This window comes from Lonchura striata, chromosome 4 (genome assembly GCF_046129695.1).
Source record: "Lonchura striata isolate bLonStr1 chromosome 4, bLonStr1.mat, whole genome shotgun sequence".
Taxonomy (NCBI): domain Eukaryota; kingdom Metazoa; phylum Chordata; class Aves; order Passeriformes; family Estrildidae; genus Lonchura; species Lonchura striata.
In genome coordinates this window covers 2,967,678-2,983,209 of record NC_134606.1, presented here as the reverse complement: position 1 = coordinate 2,983,209, position 15,532 = coordinate 2,967,678, and the positions used below count along the sequence as shown (strand labels likewise).

At 60.9% G+C, this 15,532-nt stretch overlaps 3 protein-coding genes across 3 annotated transcripts; 1 reads left to right on the top strand and 2 right to left on the bottom strand.

The window, feature by feature from the left end:
* On the top strand, positions 1-5,820 carry LOC110473323 (small ribosomal subunit protein mS26). The gene is made up of 5 exons (XM_021535773.2): positions 1-134; positions 2,332-2,502; positions 3,700-3,837; positions 4,839-4,962; positions 5,195-5,820. Exons 1-5 carry the CDS (start codon positions 1-3, stop codon positions 5,324-5,326), a joined length of 699 nt encoding a protein of 232 aa, XP_021391448.2. The 3' UTR covers positions 5,327-5,820.
* A 344-nt stretch (positions 5,821-6,164) lies between these two features.
* LOC110473283 (neurophysin 1-like) lies at positions 6,165-7,584 on the bottom strand. Its single transcript, XM_021535654.2, has 3 exons — positions 7,434-7,584; positions 7,152-7,353; positions 6,165-6,327 (listed from the first exon to the last, which is right to left on the bottom strand). The coding sequence occupies exons 1-3, from the start codon at positions 7,551-7,553 to the stop codon at positions 6,278-6,280; spliced, it is 372 nt and encodes a 123-aa protein (XP_021391329.1). The 5' UTR covers positions 7,554-7,584; the 3' UTR covers positions 6,165-6,277.
* Positions 7,585-9,876: 2,292 nt separating this feature from the next.
* Positions 9,877-12,063, bottom strand: LOC110473284 (vasotocin-neurophysin VT). Its single transcript, XM_021535655.3, has 3 exons — positions 11,907-12,063; positions 10,766-10,967; positions 9,877-10,123 (listed from the first exon to the last, which is right to left on the bottom strand). The coding sequence occupies exons 1-3, from the start codon at positions 12,024-12,026 to the stop codon at positions 9,954-9,956; spliced, it is 492 nt and encodes a 163-aa protein (XP_021391330.2). The 5' UTR covers positions 12,027-12,063; the 3' UTR covers positions 9,877-9,953.
* Positions 12,064-15,532: the final 3,469 nt, after the last annotated feature.

The following is a 15,532-nucleotide window of genomic DNA, read 5'->3' as shown; positions in this document are numbered from 1 at the left end:
ATGGCACCCCGCGGGTCGCTGCTGCTGCTGGCGCTGCTGCTGCTGAGCTGCGCCCTGCCCCGCGCCCGCGGCCAGCACTGGTCCCACGGCTGGTACCCGGGGGGCAAGCGGGACCTGCGGACCCCCGCCAACCTCCAGGTAGGGTGTCCCCCGCGGGTCACCCCCTCCAGGTCATCCCCTTCCCTCCCGGGGTCATTCCCCGCCCCGGTTTTGTCCCCCTGCCCAGGGTTTGTGTCCCCCCCCTGCCCCCGGGGTTCTAATTGCTCTGGATTATCCCCGCCCCAAATGATCCCCCCTGGTTTATAAACCCCTCCCTCGATTATCTCCGTGCCAAGATTTTGGGTTTATCCCTGCCCCAGGTTAAACTCCACTCAGGGTTTATCACCCCCACGAGCTATAATCCCAAATTATCCCCCTCCCTGAATTATCCGGATTTATCATCCCACGAACTATAATCCCCCCAAATTATCCCCCTCCCTGAATTATGTGGATTTATCACCCCCAGGGGCTATAATCCCAAATTATCCCCCTCCCTGAATTATCCGGATTTATCACCCCCAGGAGCTATAACCATCTAGGTTATCCCCCTCCCTGAATTATTGGAATTTATCACCCCCACGGGCTATAAGCCCCCCAGATTATCCCCCTCCCTAAATTATCCGAATTTATCACCCCAGGGGCTATAATCCCCCCAGGTTATCCCTCTCCCTGAATTATGCTGATTTATCACCCCCAGGGGCTATAATCCCCTGAAATTATCCCGCTCCCTGAATTATCCTTCCCCCCAGCTGATCCCCTTTTCCCGTGGTTATTTTCCCCACCGATTTCCCTTCCTCCCCCAAACCCCCGCAGTTTATCCACCCTGGAATTCCCCCCACCCATCCCGTTTTTTTTTTTTTTTTTTTTTTTTTTTTCCCCGGTTTTTTCCCCCTTCTCCCGCAGGTCCCGTCCCCTCTCGGGCGCTGCCGTCCCCTCCCGTGTCCCCTCCGGCGGGAGGAGCCGCTGCCGGTGAGTGGGAACGGGTCTGGGGGTCCCGGGGGGGTCCCGGGAGAGGGACTGAGCGATCCTGGGGGTCCCGGGGAGGGAGGGGTCCCGGGAACGGGACGGAGCGATCCCGGGGTTCCCGGGAATGGGACGGAGCGATCCCGGGGGTCCCGGGAATGGGACTGACCCATCCCGGGGGTCTCGGGAGAGGGGCTGACCCATCCCGGGGGTCCCGGGGAGCGGGACTGACCGATCCCGGGGTTCCCGGGAATGGGACTGACCCATCCCGGGGGTCTCGGGAGAGGGGCTGACCGATCCCGGGGGTCCCGGGAATGGGACTGACCCATCCCGGGGGTCCCGGGAGAGGGGCTGACCGATCCCCCCCGCCCCTCTCCCGCAGCCGCCCGCTCTGCGCCCCTGACCGGAGCCGCCGATCCCCGCGGGAGCGAGCCGGGACCCCCCCGCGGGGAATAAAGGGGCTGGGGGGGATCTGTGCGCACTGCTGGTGATGGAGGGGGGCTCGCGTGGGGCTGCGTGGGCTGCGGGAGGGGTGGCGTGTGTGCCACGGGGACAGGGGTGTCACACGGGGAATCGGTGCGGCGGGTGGGGCCGGTGTCCCCAGAGGGATGCCGTGGCCCGTGGGGGGTGTCGCGCTCCTTGGGGTCCAGGGGCCGGGAATTCGTGTCCCCGGGTGTCCGGTTTTGGGGGGTCGTGTCCCACGGGTGTCCCTGTCCCGTGTAGAGTGCCCCTTGCCCCACATGTGTCCCACGGGTGTTCCTGTCCCGTATAGGGTGTCCCTGTCCCCGCCGGTGTCAGTGTCCCTGGCTGTTTCTGTCGCTTCCCCACGGGTGTCCCTGTCCCTTCCCCACGGGTGTCCGTGTCCCCTGGCTGTCCCTGTCCATGCCCCAAAAGTGTCCGTATCCCCTGGCTGTCCCTCTCCCTGTCCCTGCCCCATGAGTGTCCGTGTCCCCTGGCTGTCCCTGTCCCTGCCCCGCGAGTCTCCATGTCCCCTGGCTGTCACTGTCCCTGCCCCACGGGTGTCCGTGTCCCCTGGCTGTCACTGTCCCTGCCCCACGGGTGTCCGTGTCCCCTGGCTGTCCCTGTCCCTGCCCCACGAGTGTTCGTGTCCCCTGGCTGTCCCTGTCCCACGGGTGTCCGTGTCCATCTCCGCGCCCCGCTCCCCTCCCGGACTCCATTTCCCATCATGCCCCGCTGCCCCGCGGCGCGGGTGTGACGTCACGCCGCGCCGTGCCTCCCCCGCGCCGCCATGCTGCGGGCGCTGAGGCGCTGCCGCCCGGGGCCCGTCCCGCTCCCGGGGCCCGTCCCGGGGCTCGTCCCGGGGCTCTGCCCCGCCTGGGCCCCGCGGGCGGTGCCTGCGCGGGGCCGCAAGACCCGGTACGATCCCCCCGCCAAGTCCAAGGCGGGCCGGGTGAAGCTGCCGCCGCCCGTGGACCCCGAGGAGCTGCTGGTGGTGCTGGAGCGGTACCGGCAGCACCGGCTGGTGCTCAGCGCTCTCCGGTACCGGCACGGCACGGGGGTGTGGGGCCGGGCTGGGCTGGGGGACGCGGAGCTTGTGTGGGGCAGGGGAAGGTCGGACACGGCTTGGGCTGGGGGGTTGTGGGGCTAAGAGGGCTGGGGGTGGTTGTGGGGCTGGGGTGGTTGTGGGGCTAAGAGGGCTGGGGATGGTTGTGGGGCTGGGGAGGGCTGGGGGTGGTTGTGGGGCTGAGAGGGCTGGGGGTGGTTGTGGGGCTGGGGAGGGTTGTGGGGCTGAGGAGGGTTGTGATGGCTGGGGCTGCTGGGGTGGCTGTGGGGGCTAACAGGGCTGGGGTAGTTATGGGACTGAGGAGGGTTTGGGGTGGTTGTGGGGCTGGGGGGGGCTGGGGTGGCTGGGTAAGGGACTGGCTGTGGGGCAGAGGGACAGCAGTGGGGCTGTGAGGCTGCCGTGGGGCAGGGGAAGGTCGGGGGCGGCTCTGGGTGTGGGGCTGGAGGCTGAATGAAGCGCTGGGGGGCTGGGGTGGAACAGGAGAGGGCTGTGGGACTGGCTGTGGGGCAGGGAAGTGTCGGGGCTGTGGCCGTTTGGGGCCGCTGTGAGGGGCAGGGGTGGGGTCTGGGGCAGTTTGTAACGCGAGCAGGTGGGTCTGGGGTGCTGGGGGGGAAAGGGGATGGGGTTTGGACTGGGGAGGGGCAGGGGAGAGTGAGGGTGCTGGGAGCACTGTGGGGCAGAGCAGGGTCAGGGTGGTGGCACTGGGAGCACTGTGGGGCTGGGTGCTGGGGCTCGCTCTGCTGTGGGGCTGGTTCTGCTGTGGGGCAGGGTGCTGGGGCTGGCTCTGCTGTGGGGCTGGCTGTGTTGTGGGGCTGGGTGCTGGGGCTGGCTCTGCTGTGGGGCTGGCTCTCCTGTGGGGCTGGGTGCTGGGGCTGGCTCTCCTGTGGGGCTGGGTGCTGGGGCTGGCTGTGCTGTGGGGCAGGGTGCTGGGGCTGGCTCTGCTGTGGGGCTGGGTGCTGGGGCTGGCTCTCCTGTGGGGCAGGGTGCTGGGGCTGGCTCTGCTGTGGGGCTGGGTGCTGGGGCTGGCTCTGCTGTGGGGCAGGGTGCTGGGGCTGGCTCTCCTGTGGGGCAGGGTGCTGGGGCTGGCTCTGCTGTGCTGTGGGGCAGCCTGGGGAGAAGCCGCTGTGCTCGCAGCCCGGGCGGGAGCTCAGTGCCCTCCCCTGCTCCTGCAGGGCGGAGTTCAGGGCCGAGGTGCTGCAGAGGAAGCGGGAGGAGCGCTTGGCTGCCCAGGGCTCCGCGGAGGAGCTGGAGGAGCACCGGCGGCTGATGGCCTGGAACGAGGAGGAGAACGCCCGGCAGAGGGCCCGCAGGTCAGCGCGGGGGCACCGCCCTGCCCGGCTTTGCCTTCTGCTCAGGCAGGGCCGAGCCCGCTTAGAGCCTGGCCTGGTATTTACAGAGAAGTTTGGGCAGGGTCATTCCCGGATTAGGAACTGGCTCATGGCCAGGCCCGTGGGGAATGGTCACACCCAGCCACCAGAGGTGTCCCCAGGGATCGGGGCCCAGCCCTGTTTGATGTCTTTGCTGATGAGCCCACCATGAGCAGATGTGGAGATGAACCGAGCTGGGTGTGAGTGTGGCTCTGCTGCAGGGCAGCAGGGACCTGGCCAGGCTGGATCCAGGGGCTGAGCCCAAGGAGATGAGGGTTGAGACCAAGCGTGGGGTCCTGCACAGCAACCCCTGCAGAGCTTCAGGCTGGGGACAGAGAGGCTGGAGAGCAGCCAGGCAGAAAGGGACCTGCAGGGACTGATGGACAGCAGGCTGGACACCAGCCAGCCGTGTGCCCAGAAGGTCAGTGGCTCCTGGCCTGAATCAGGAATGGTGTGGCCAGCAGGACCAGGGAAGGGATTCTTCCACTGTGCTCAGCACTGGTGAGGCCACACCTCGAGTGCTGTGTCCAGTTCTGGGCCCCCCAATTTAGGAAGGACTTAGAGATGCTGGAATGTGTCCAGGGAAAGGCAGCAAAGCTGGGGAAGGGTCTGGAACCAGGACAAGCAGGGGGGGCTCGGCCTGGGCAAAAGGAGGCTCAGGGGAGACCTTGTCACTCTCCACAAGTCCTGACAGGAGGGTGCAGCCAGCATGGGTCAGGATCTGCTTCCTGGCAGCGTGGGAGCAGAGGACAAGAGGATACAGCCTTTGCCACCCTAATTGATTCTGGGAAATCCTGACATTTTAAAGAAATCTGCCTGTGCAGCTGTTGTGTTCCTGCACCTTTTGCTGCTGAGGGCCAAGTCAGGGTGCTCTGGGCAGCCTCCTGCTCTCCTGGGGATGGATGTGTCACCTCATCCATCAGATTTTCCTTTCTGTCTGGCAGAGAGGAGAGACTCAGGAAAGAAGAGGAGGAGCAGAAGAGGAGGAAGTTAGAGATTGCGGAGAAACAGGCCAGGAAAATGGAGGCTTTCGTGGAGGAGAAGGAGAAGGAGGTTCTCCAGCTGCAGGTAAGAGCAGCTGGTGCCTCCTGGGAAGCAGGCTGTCAGAATTCCCTGCCAGGGAGCCATGTGGAAACCGTGGGCTTGTTTTCCACAGATTTTTCAGCTGCCAGCTGGGAACACAAGCGTCGGCACCTTGCAGGGGGTGTTGACAGCGTGTGGATGGGAGAGAGCTTGAGCCAGAGCTCTGGGAACGGGCTGGGATAATCCTGAGGGGGATAATCCTTGTCCTTTGCTTCAGGAGGAAGCCAAAAACTTCATCACCCCTGAGAACCTGGAGGCACGGATCGAGGAGTGCCTGGACAACCCACGGAACTACAACTTCGCCATCGACAAGGACGGGCGGATCGTCAAGCGCACGGTGCTGTCATAGCAGCCCTGGCATGGGGCTCCCGGCCTGGCTTGTGTCCAGAGCCCCCCAAAAAACACAAATCTTTCCTCTGAATGTGTAAACTGGCCACGGAAGTGCTGGAGAAGGGCCACGGGTCTGGCTGTGCTGCCTCCAAAGGGTTAATGCCTGCGGGAAAGGGGGTGAGGGGAAACTTGGAGGCTCCAGCAGCCTGGCTCAGCCCTGTTGCTGTGCCTGTGATCCCACCTCCCACGTGTTTGGATCCCTCCTGCCTTCACACGCAGCATGTGGGGAGGAGCAGGAGCGGTCCCAAGGCACAGCCTGGCTCTGAGCTCCTCACTGTCAGCTCCTCTGGATGCTTCCAAAGGCAAACAAGGGCTGAAAGAATTTGTAGGAAACACTGACCTTCCCTTTTTATGTTGTTGGGGGGAGGAGTTAATTGTAATCCTGATTTGACGCTTTAAACCCTCCTTTCCGCATCCCTTGGTGTGGCTGAATAAGAAAATGTGTTTGAATGATCCAGGATTTCTGGTGTCTCCTTATTCCTCCCTTCAAGTTTAATTTATTCATCACCTGATACTGAAGGTGTAGATAAAATTGTAAAGACAACTGGGTTGTTGGGGTCTTGCAGGCTGTCAGCTTTGTGCTAAAACTTCTGGTTTTGGGCTGCTCAGTGTTGAGCCTGGAGTTTGCTGTGGTTCAGCCATGGTCTGTAGGTCCCTCTCCCTCCTTTCCTCCCTCCCTCATTTAATTGACCTGGAACCCTCACTTTTTACCTCCACTTTCCCCTAAAAGTGTCTTCTTCTCCCGAGCCTGCACCTCAACCAGGCGAGCACACAAAACCCACAGATTTCTGTCCGGGTTGTTTTTCTGTCCAAGTTTTATTTCTAATTAACTCATCACTTCAGTCTGAGTCACAGCCCGGGGCTGGGACAGCGATGGAAGCGGGATCCTGCGGATTCTCTCCGGGGTGGGCTACACAAACAGCATCTCCTGGTCACAGGATGAGTCAGTGCCACAGCCCTCTGAGGGGAGAGAGGGGGAAGTGTGGTGTGAAACCAGACAGCACCCCAGGGACCCCCCCAAAATGGGCCTCAGAGATCCCTGAAACAGGCCCCAGGGACCCTCTGAACCAGCTCCCAGAGAACCCCCAAAACAGCCTCCAGGAACACCCAAAAGAGCTCCCAGGGATCCCTGAAACAGCTCCCAGAGATCCCTGAACTAGCCCACAGGGAACCCCCAAAATAACCCCCAGAGATCCCTAAAACAGCCCCCAGGGACACCCAAAACAGCTCCCAGAGATCCCTGAAACAGTCCCCAGGGACCCTCTGAACCAGCTCCCAGGGAACCCCCAAAACAGTCCCCAGGGACCCCCAAAACCACTGCCCCCAGAAATCCCCCAAACATTCAGAGACCCCCTGAAACAGCCCCCAGAGACCCCCCCCCCAGCACTGGGGTTTAATGAGCTTGTGCTCACTCCATTCTCTGGATGCTTCCCAGGATTTATAGCAGCATCTCTGGTAGTTTAATTTAAGGAGGAGGGTGGGATTTTGAGAATAACGGAGAACAGGAGGGAATGTGGCTCCTGCACTTGCTCAGCCCCCAAAATCTGTTTGCTGTCCGCTTCCCTCTGCCCCAAACCCTCCTGTTCTCCCAGGATCCCTTCCCTGGGGTCTGCATAGCTCACGGAGCGTGGTCTGGCTGTCGGGGCGATGGATGGACACACGGATGGGACGGAGCCAATCCCTTGGGCATCCTCCCCTCTCCCGCTGTTCTCAGAACCCTGAATTCCCCCCGGGCTGTGCGAGGGCTCCGCGGCAGGAACCCCGGGATGCCGTGCCGCCCTCACCGGTGCTGCAGCAGATGCCGGGAGCGGCGCAGCTCCCTCCGGAGCCGCAGGCTTTGCGTCCCGACTCGCAGGGGGTGGGCAGGAAGTTTTCCTCCTGGCAGCGCAGCGTGTCCGACGTGCCGATGTAGCAGCCCAGCTCCTCCCCGCAGCAGATGTTGGGCCCGAAGCAGCGCCCCTTGTTCCGGGGACCGCAGGGCAGGCACTGCTCGGGGAGCAGAAGGGGAGAAGGTTGGGAGAAGGGAAGGGTGGGGTCGGGAATGCTCCGAGCCCCCCAGGACCTACCTTCCTGATGTCCATGTCCAGCACGGCGCGTTTGCCCCCGATGGGGCAGTTCTGGATGTAGCAGGCGGAGGAGAGAGCCAGGAGCCCCAGGAGGCAGAGAGCCAGAGCCTTGCAGGACATGGCGGGACAGGGGGAGATTTTTGGCTGCTCATCCCAAGCACTGGCCCTGTATTTATAGTCCTGGCTCCTACTTAGGGATTCTGGCACCGGCGTCACCCGTGTTCCTTAAAAACCACAAGGAATTGCTTCCCACAGCGGAGGGCTCGGCTAATAGCCGGAGGTCGAGGACGTGAGGTCAAGGACAAGGTGTTGGTTTCCTCCTCCGTGATGAGTCCGGTGGCAGGAACGTGTGGAGGTTGTGGATGGAGCTGGATGAACGCGTGGAGGTTGTGGATGGAGCTGGATGAACGCGTGGAGGTTGTGGATGGAGTCTGTGTCCTCTTCTGGCAGCCACTTTGGGCTGCTGAGCTGTCGTGTGTCCCGTTGGGAACCCCTCTGGCATGGAGATGAAGGGATGTGTCAACCCCAGGAGTGGGGTGAGAAGGGTGTGTTCTTCCCTTGGCTTCAAGTCTCTTTGGGTTGGAGAAAGCAATCCCATATCCTCTGGGATCACCCATGGGGTTTGGGGTGGGGAATGTCCTTGTTGGCCCTCCCCACCCATCCGTGCCTGGCCTTTGGGGGATGCTCAGCACTGGGCTATTCCTCTCTGGGATAACAGTGCCACCCAGCCCATCCCCATTCATGTTCATCCAACAGCTCCAAAGCCACCTGGGAGCACCCAACCTCCTGAGCAAAGGCCTGAAATCCCAGATTTCCCCACTGCTTCTCCTTGGAGCTGCAGGCAGGGATTCAGTGTGGTGTCCTGAGCCACATCCCCAGCAGACAAAGCCCTCCCCTCCTCCTCCCTGAGAAGAAGCACCGAGGATGAGGCCGAAGGCTGACGCAACCACCCAAGGTCCTGCTCACTTCGCCCCTTGCCTTCCTTATCCCAATTAGGAGCTTCCCAGCTTGAATAAATTTCCCTGCTGGGGACAAAACTTGACGTCCACTGAGATCATTACCCTGCACTGGCTTAATTGGGAATTAGGCAGCCCAGAGCCAGACAGCCGTGACCTTTTCCTGTCCCTCTGGCTTGCTTCAAAATCCACCACTTAGCAAGGCTGGCACGAGGGCAGCCGGGTCCCTGTCACCTGCCCGGGGTCAGTCCCAGTCCCAGGGACAAGGCAGGCACTGGGATCCACAGTAATGGGTTGGAAATGGGGCTCAGCACCTGCTGTGTGCTGTCCCAGCAGCTCAGCTCCTGCCTGCAGCACAGGGTGGAGGGAGGGAATTGTCATCCCAGAGCCCCTGTGGCTGCTCCAGGGGTGCCCAGAGCTCTGCAGGATGTGTCTCAGGTAGACAAGTGGGTTAAAATCCCAGTTATCAGCCCCTGGTGTCTTTTAGGGACTCGATTTTTGCCTGATTTTGAGGTGTTCATCAGATGGAGCCTTCCCAGCTCAGCCACACATCGCCAGTGGTGCAGGAATGTTGGGGGTTCACATCCCACATCTTGGAAAATCCGAGTGCTAGAGCTGGGCTGAAAGCCCAATTCCCTCATCCCAGCTTGGAGACCCCCATCCATGCTGGTGTCACCCCTTTCCCAATGATTTTGGGGTGATTTGGGGTGTCTCCCCTCCCCCGGGATGCTGGCTGTGGGCAGCAGGTCCTGGATCGATCCTGCATCCCCTGCGGGGATGGATGGGTGGGCAGGATGGATCCCGACGGTGCCAGGGAGCTCCACCTCCCCGGAGGTGCCACCACCCTCAGGGACAGCATAAAGGACGAGCTGTCCCCTGTGCCTGGCCAGTCAGCCCGGAGAGACCTCGGAGCAAGGACCCCGCAGGGTAAGAGAGCCGGGAGAGGGTTGGGATAACGGTGCCCCAAATTTTGGGGTGACTGTGGGATAATGGGGACTGATCCTCGCTGTCAGCATCCGATGGGGATGGGGAAAGATGAGACCAGCCCTGGAGGGGATCTTTGGGGAGCCCAAACCTCTCTGCTCTTGAGGGATTTTGGGTGCTTTTCCCAAGGAAAAAGCTTTTCCTTACTTTTTATCCTTTTTCATAGATGCTGTGCTGATTGCTGAAGGCAGCGAGGCCCCGAATCTGCCCCAAAGAGGGGCTTGGCCACGAGGTAACGTGCTGGTGGCACCTGCCAGCTGTCCCCATTCTCCTGGGGCTGGGGGTGCTGCTGGGGCTCCGGGGTGGGACTCGATGGCCAGATCCCAAATTCCAGCTCTGCCTGAGCTCCTTCCCCCGGACCCAAACCCTGCACCCAGCCCAGCCGAACCCCCTGCACTCCGTGGGGCTCTGGGGACAAAAACCCCTCCAACACCCCCACCCTGAGCCCCAGCCGGATCCCTGGAGCCCCCATGAGCCACCCCCAGTGCCCAGGACGAGACCACCACAGTGCACGAGGGCTTTTATTGGGTCTCCTATGTACAGAGCCGAGGTTGGGGGGGTCGGTCAGAGTTGGGGGGACTCAGAGCAGGGGGTGCTTGCCCTGCTGCTGCTGCCGGTTTGCCAAGTGCATGAGCTTGAGGAGCAGATCTCCGGCCGAGCCGTCCAGCACCGTCAGGTTCTTCTCCTCCGCCGCCTCCTGAGCGCCGTCGCTGCCCTGGTCCAGGCAGGCGCTGTCCATGGCGCACGTCTCTGCCGCAGGAAGCAAACCGTGGCCATGGGACAGGGGATTTGGGGGATGTTTCTGGCTCTGGGGAAGGGGTTGGTGGCAGCCCGGGGGGGTCAGCACAGCCCGTGCTCCAGTTCTGGCTCTCCCGTTAAGCAGGGAGCGAGGCTGGATTTTCCGGCACATCAGGAGGGGAGGCTGTGCTGGCCAGGAAAAAGCTCATGGTGGGGCAGGGAGGAGCTGTGAGCACAATCCTTTAGAATCAGAATGGTTTGGGTCGGAAAGGACCTTCAAAGAACATCTTGTCCCACCCCCTGCCATGGCAGGGACACTTCCAACTAACTCAGGTTGCTCCAAGCACGAGCAACCAATGTCAATCCAACCTGGCTTTGGACATTTCCAGGGATCCAGAGGCAGCCACAGTTTCTCTGGGCACCCTCTGCCATGGCCTTACCACCCTCACGGGAAAAAATTCCTTCCTTACAGTCAGCCTGAACCCAACCATCCCCAAATTACCTCCACCGCTTCCACTCCACGCCTCAATTTCCCCTCCCTAAAACTAAACCGCACCACCAGAGAAGCGTTACCGGGAGACTTCTCCTCCCTCTCTGCATCCCGCCACGCTCCCCGCGCACCCAGCCCGACCTCCCGGTGCCACGGGCGGTTACCGGCGCTGCAGCAGATGCCGGGCGCGGCGCAGCGGCCCCCGGCGCCGCAGGGCTGCCCGCCGGCCTGGCAGGGCGAGGGCAGGAAATCCTCCTCGGCGCAGCGCCGCGTCTCCGCCGTGCCCAGGTAGCAGCCCAGCTCCGCTCCGCAGCAGATGCCGGGCCCGAAGCAATTCCCTCTGTTGCCGGGACCGCAGGGCATGCACTGTGCGGGAAGGAGCTGCCTCGGTGCACACACCCCCCAAAAAAAACCCCTTCTTGCACCCCCTTGTATTGCAAACCCCCATGCGAATGCATGGGGGGTACAGAAAGCAGCTCCCCTCTTCCAGCTCCTGGAGGTGCCACGGTGCCACCAGCGCTGGTCAGCGCCACCAGCAACAATGACCTGGTGTCCCAGCTTTAGGGTGTCCTTGCTTTGGGGTGTCCCTGCTTTGGGGTATCCCAGCTTTGGGATGTCCCAGCTTTGGGGTGCTCCGGGTTTGGGGTGTCCCCTCTTTGGGGTATCCCTGCTTTGGGGTGTCCCAGCTTTGGGGTGTCCCTGCTTTGGGGTATCCCTGCTTTGGGGTGTCCCCGCTTTGGGGTGTCCCCGTTTTCTCTGTCCCCTCTTTGGGGTGTCCCAGCTTTGGGGTGTCCCATCTTTAGGGAGTCCCTGCTTTGGGGTATCCCAGCTTTGGGGTGTCCCCGCGTTGGGGTGTCCCCGGTTTGGGGTAACCCAGCTTTGGAGTGTCCCCGGTTTAGGGTGTCCCCGGTTTGGGGTAACCCAGATTTGGGGTGCCACCGCTTTGGGGTGTCCCCGCTTTGGGGTGTCCCAGCTTTGGGGTAACCCAGATTTGGGGTGTCCCCGTTTTAGGGTGTCCCCGGTTTGGGGTATCCCAGCTTTGGGGTGTCCCCCGTGCCCCCATGACCTCCCCGTCCCCTCTCCGTGCGCTCTCCTGTCCTGCCGCGGCCAAGCCTGAGCCTCTCCTCCAGGTGCCAACCGCACTTCGGAGCGGCCACAGCTCCGCCAGCGCCCATCGCGTGTCCCCGGCACCCCAAAGACCCCGCGGTGCCCCGGGCAGCCTGGCACGGCCCCGGGGGCACAGTGAGCGGAGCTGCGCCCCCGGAGCCGCTCCGTCCCTCCCGCAGCTCCGTGCCCGTCCCGTACCTGCCGGAGCGCGGCGTCGGGCAGAGCCCGCTTCCCGCCCCGGGGGCAGTTCTGGATGTAGCAGGCGGAGGACAAGGCGAGGAGGCAGAGGAAGGAGAGGGGCAGCGAAGGCTCTGCCATGGTGCACGGTGCCCGCGGCCGTGCCAGGGGAAGCTGCTCCAGCTGCGTCTCTGGCCCCGTGCTGAGCGAGCTGCTATTTATGCTGCCATCACCCCTTCCCAGGGGAGGAGGAGGAGGAGGAAGAAGAGGGATGGGTTGTTTTTTTTGGGGTTTTTTTTTTTTTGGTTGTTGTTTTTCCTTTTTTTTTTTTTTTTTTTTTTTTTTATTTTTTCTCCCCAAATCGCATCCAAGCAAATCTGTAATTGAGATGATTCAGAGCGGCAGCACTCAGGGCTGGTGGATGCCACCCTTGGCTGCTCCGCGGGGCACGGGCCGGCCCTGGGATGTGCTTGGGAAGGGGCGCTGGAGGGGCTGGGGGTGGATTCAGGGAAAGATGCTCCTTCAGAAGGTGCTGGTTTGGGGAGGGATGGGGGTTTGGGGACAGATGTTCATTCAGGAGATGTGGTTTTGGGAACGGTGATGGTTTGGGGGTGATGCTGGTTTAGGATGGATGTGGATTTTGGGAGAGGTGCTGGTTTCAGAGGGATGCTGGTCTGGGAGCAATGCTAATTTGGGGAGGGACAAGGGTTTGGAAGGTGCTGCTTTAGAGAGATCTGTTTATTTGGAGGGTTCTGAGTTGAGATTGATGCTGGTTTGGAAGGATGCAGATTTTGGGAGAGGCGCTGGTTTGGGAAGGGATGCTGGTTTGGGAAGTGGTGTTTGTTTGGAGCATGCTGGTCCAGGAGGGATGCTGCTCTGTGGGATGCTGGTTTGGGGAGAGATGCTGGTTTGTGGGATGCTGGTTTGGGGAGAGATGCTGGTTTGTGGGATAGTGGTTTAGGGATGGATGTTGGTTTAGGGTGGGATGCTGCTCTGTGGGATGCTGGTTTGACTGATGCTGATTTTTGGGATGCTGCTTTGGGGAGGGATGCTGTTTTGTGGGATGCTGCTTTGGGGAGGGATGCTGTTTTGTGGGATGCTGCTTTGGGGAGGAATGCTGCTTTGTGGGATGCTGGTTTAGGGAGGGATGCTGCTTGGTGGGATGCTGGTTTGGGGAGGGATGCTGCTTTGGGGATGGATGTTGGTTTAGGGAGGGATGCTGCTCTGTGGGATGCTGGTTTGACTGACGCTGATTTTTGGGATGCTGCTTTGTGGGATGCTGGTTTGGGGAAGGATGCTGCTTTGTGGGATGCTGCTTTGACTGATGCTGCTCTGGGAGGGGACGCTGGAGGGGAGTGATGGGGTTGGGGTCGGGAGAGAGCCCCGGGTGCACAACACCACCCCAAAACCCAAGGGCTGGGCTGCAGCATTGGGGTGCAGGGCAGGACCCTGTCCCCAGAGTGATCTGTCAGAGCCACCCACGGCTCTCCTGCCGTTTCTTCCTCTTCTCCAAGAAGCCAGAAGGCAGGGAAGCCACTGGGAGAGGGGAGACCAAAAGAAAAGGCACCTCCAGCACGTTCATGTCACCCACGGGCTGTCAAAAACATCTGTAGAGGAAAAACACCATCAACAGCCCCTGCCCCATCCAGCCGTGAATATTCCTGTTGTTCCCAGATCCCTTTTCCAGCTGCAACCTCAGCAATGTGAAGTCAATATGCAGAGAGGAATCAGATGCCTGTGAGCATCCACCCTCTCCTTCTCCCCCCGAAAAAATGCTGGGATTGGCTCACAGTGATCAGAAGGGTTTTTTTTGGGGGGGGCTGGACAATGTGGGGGTGCTGCCAGCTGTGGTTCCACTTCTGGAGTGGTTTTATCCTTTACCCATCTTCACATAAGGTGGGGAATTGAGGCAGAGAACCTAAAAATCAGCCTGGACATCGCTTGGGATGGCTGAACATGTTTTTTTCCCTACCCTTCATTAGTTTCATTAGCCCCAGTTAGAGGGAGGGGAAAGGTGGTGCCCTGGGTGGGGAAGGGGCTGCTCTGCTTGAGCATCCCAAAAGAAATGGTGATCCCGCTGCAATCCTCCCTGGAAAACCCTTGTGGTTGTTTCAAAGTGCTTTCAAGAGCTCCGCAGGAAGCAGGGAGCAATGCTGGAGGGGGCTGAACCCCAGAGCATCGCTTTGCCCCCACAAGGGAAACTGAGGCACGCAGGAAAAGCATTTTCTGGATCAGTGCTGGGGAGCCCCAGCCTGCTCCCAGCTCCTGCCGTGTGATTCTGGAGCATGGAGCAACCCGGGGGGTGACAGTGCTGGGCTTTGGGGCTTTTGCTGGGTAAATTCAGATTTCCTCCCCTGGAGGGGGGTGAGGGTGGCCACAGCCCCTGACTCCGCGGGAGCGGCGAGTTCCCAGCTCTGCCCTGGATCCCCCAGCTGGGGCAGCCGTGGGGGATTTAATGACCGGCATCATTAGCACCAACCTCATTTCCCCATCCAAAGCCATCCCTTCACAGCGGGAGCCCAAGCCCACTGACGCTGCAGGGCTGAGGAGGACGCAAAAGCCCTCGGCTGGGAAAACTTTTCTTTAAAAGAGCCCCAAATGTCAGCTCTAAATTGGGCGTTAGGCGCTCGTGCTCCGTCTCTTCATTACTGTATCGTAAAATGACATTAGCCGGGAACGATCTGCATTCAAATGACTCTGTGTCTGGAATGATAACGCAGGAATATGAGATTAAAATGTAATTATGCTCTTTAAAGTCAAGGAAGGTTAATAAAATGTTTTTCCAAGTTGCAGAGGCTCCGCAGCCGCAACGCAGAATCACTTAGGGGAATCAAGGGGAGGATGAGGTGGGAACGGGGAGGGGGAAATGGGTAGAAAACACAAAAAAAGGGCGTTTTGGGAGGAAAATGTTGGGGTCACCTGGGGTGAGTCATGGGACAAGTGATCCCAGGGGTGGGCAGAGCCAGCCCTGCTGGGCTGTGATGCTCCCTGGTACCCAGGGTACTGCCGGGCCCCCATCCCACACCCTGCTCCCAACCCAGGCCTTGGGGCTACTCGGAGTCCTACCCCAAATCCTCCAACACCAGCCCCAGGACCTCTTCTCTGTGTGTCCAGCACTGGATTTGTTCTGCCACATCCCTGCTCCTCCCCAGGGGATGCCCCTGATCTCCCCACAACCCCCACAGGCTGTGGCTGGTGTCAGTGGCTGCCACCCCTATCCCAGCTCCCCTCGGGAATGAGGGAAATCCCAAAGGCCTGACGGGGCTGGGAATGGGGCAGCACCCTCAAATCTGCCCCTTGCTCAGCTGAAATGCAGCCCCGGCTCTTGCTGACACCAGCGAAGGGGTTGGGGCTGCCAGAGGGGCTCAGCCATGGAGATCATGGAATCTTTGAGGTTGGAAAAGCTCTCCGAGGTCGTTGAGGCCAACCATCCCCCCAGCACTGCCAAGGCCAGCACTGACCCATGTCCCCAAGTGCCATATCCACGTGGCTTTTAAATCCCTCCAGGGATGGGGACTCCACCACTGACCTGGGCAGCTGTGCCAGTGCCTGGCTGCCCTTTCCATGAGGAAATCTTCCCAGTTATCCAATCTGGACCTCCCCCTTCCTTCATTAACAGCAGGAGCTTCGTTAGCTCTGGAGCCCCC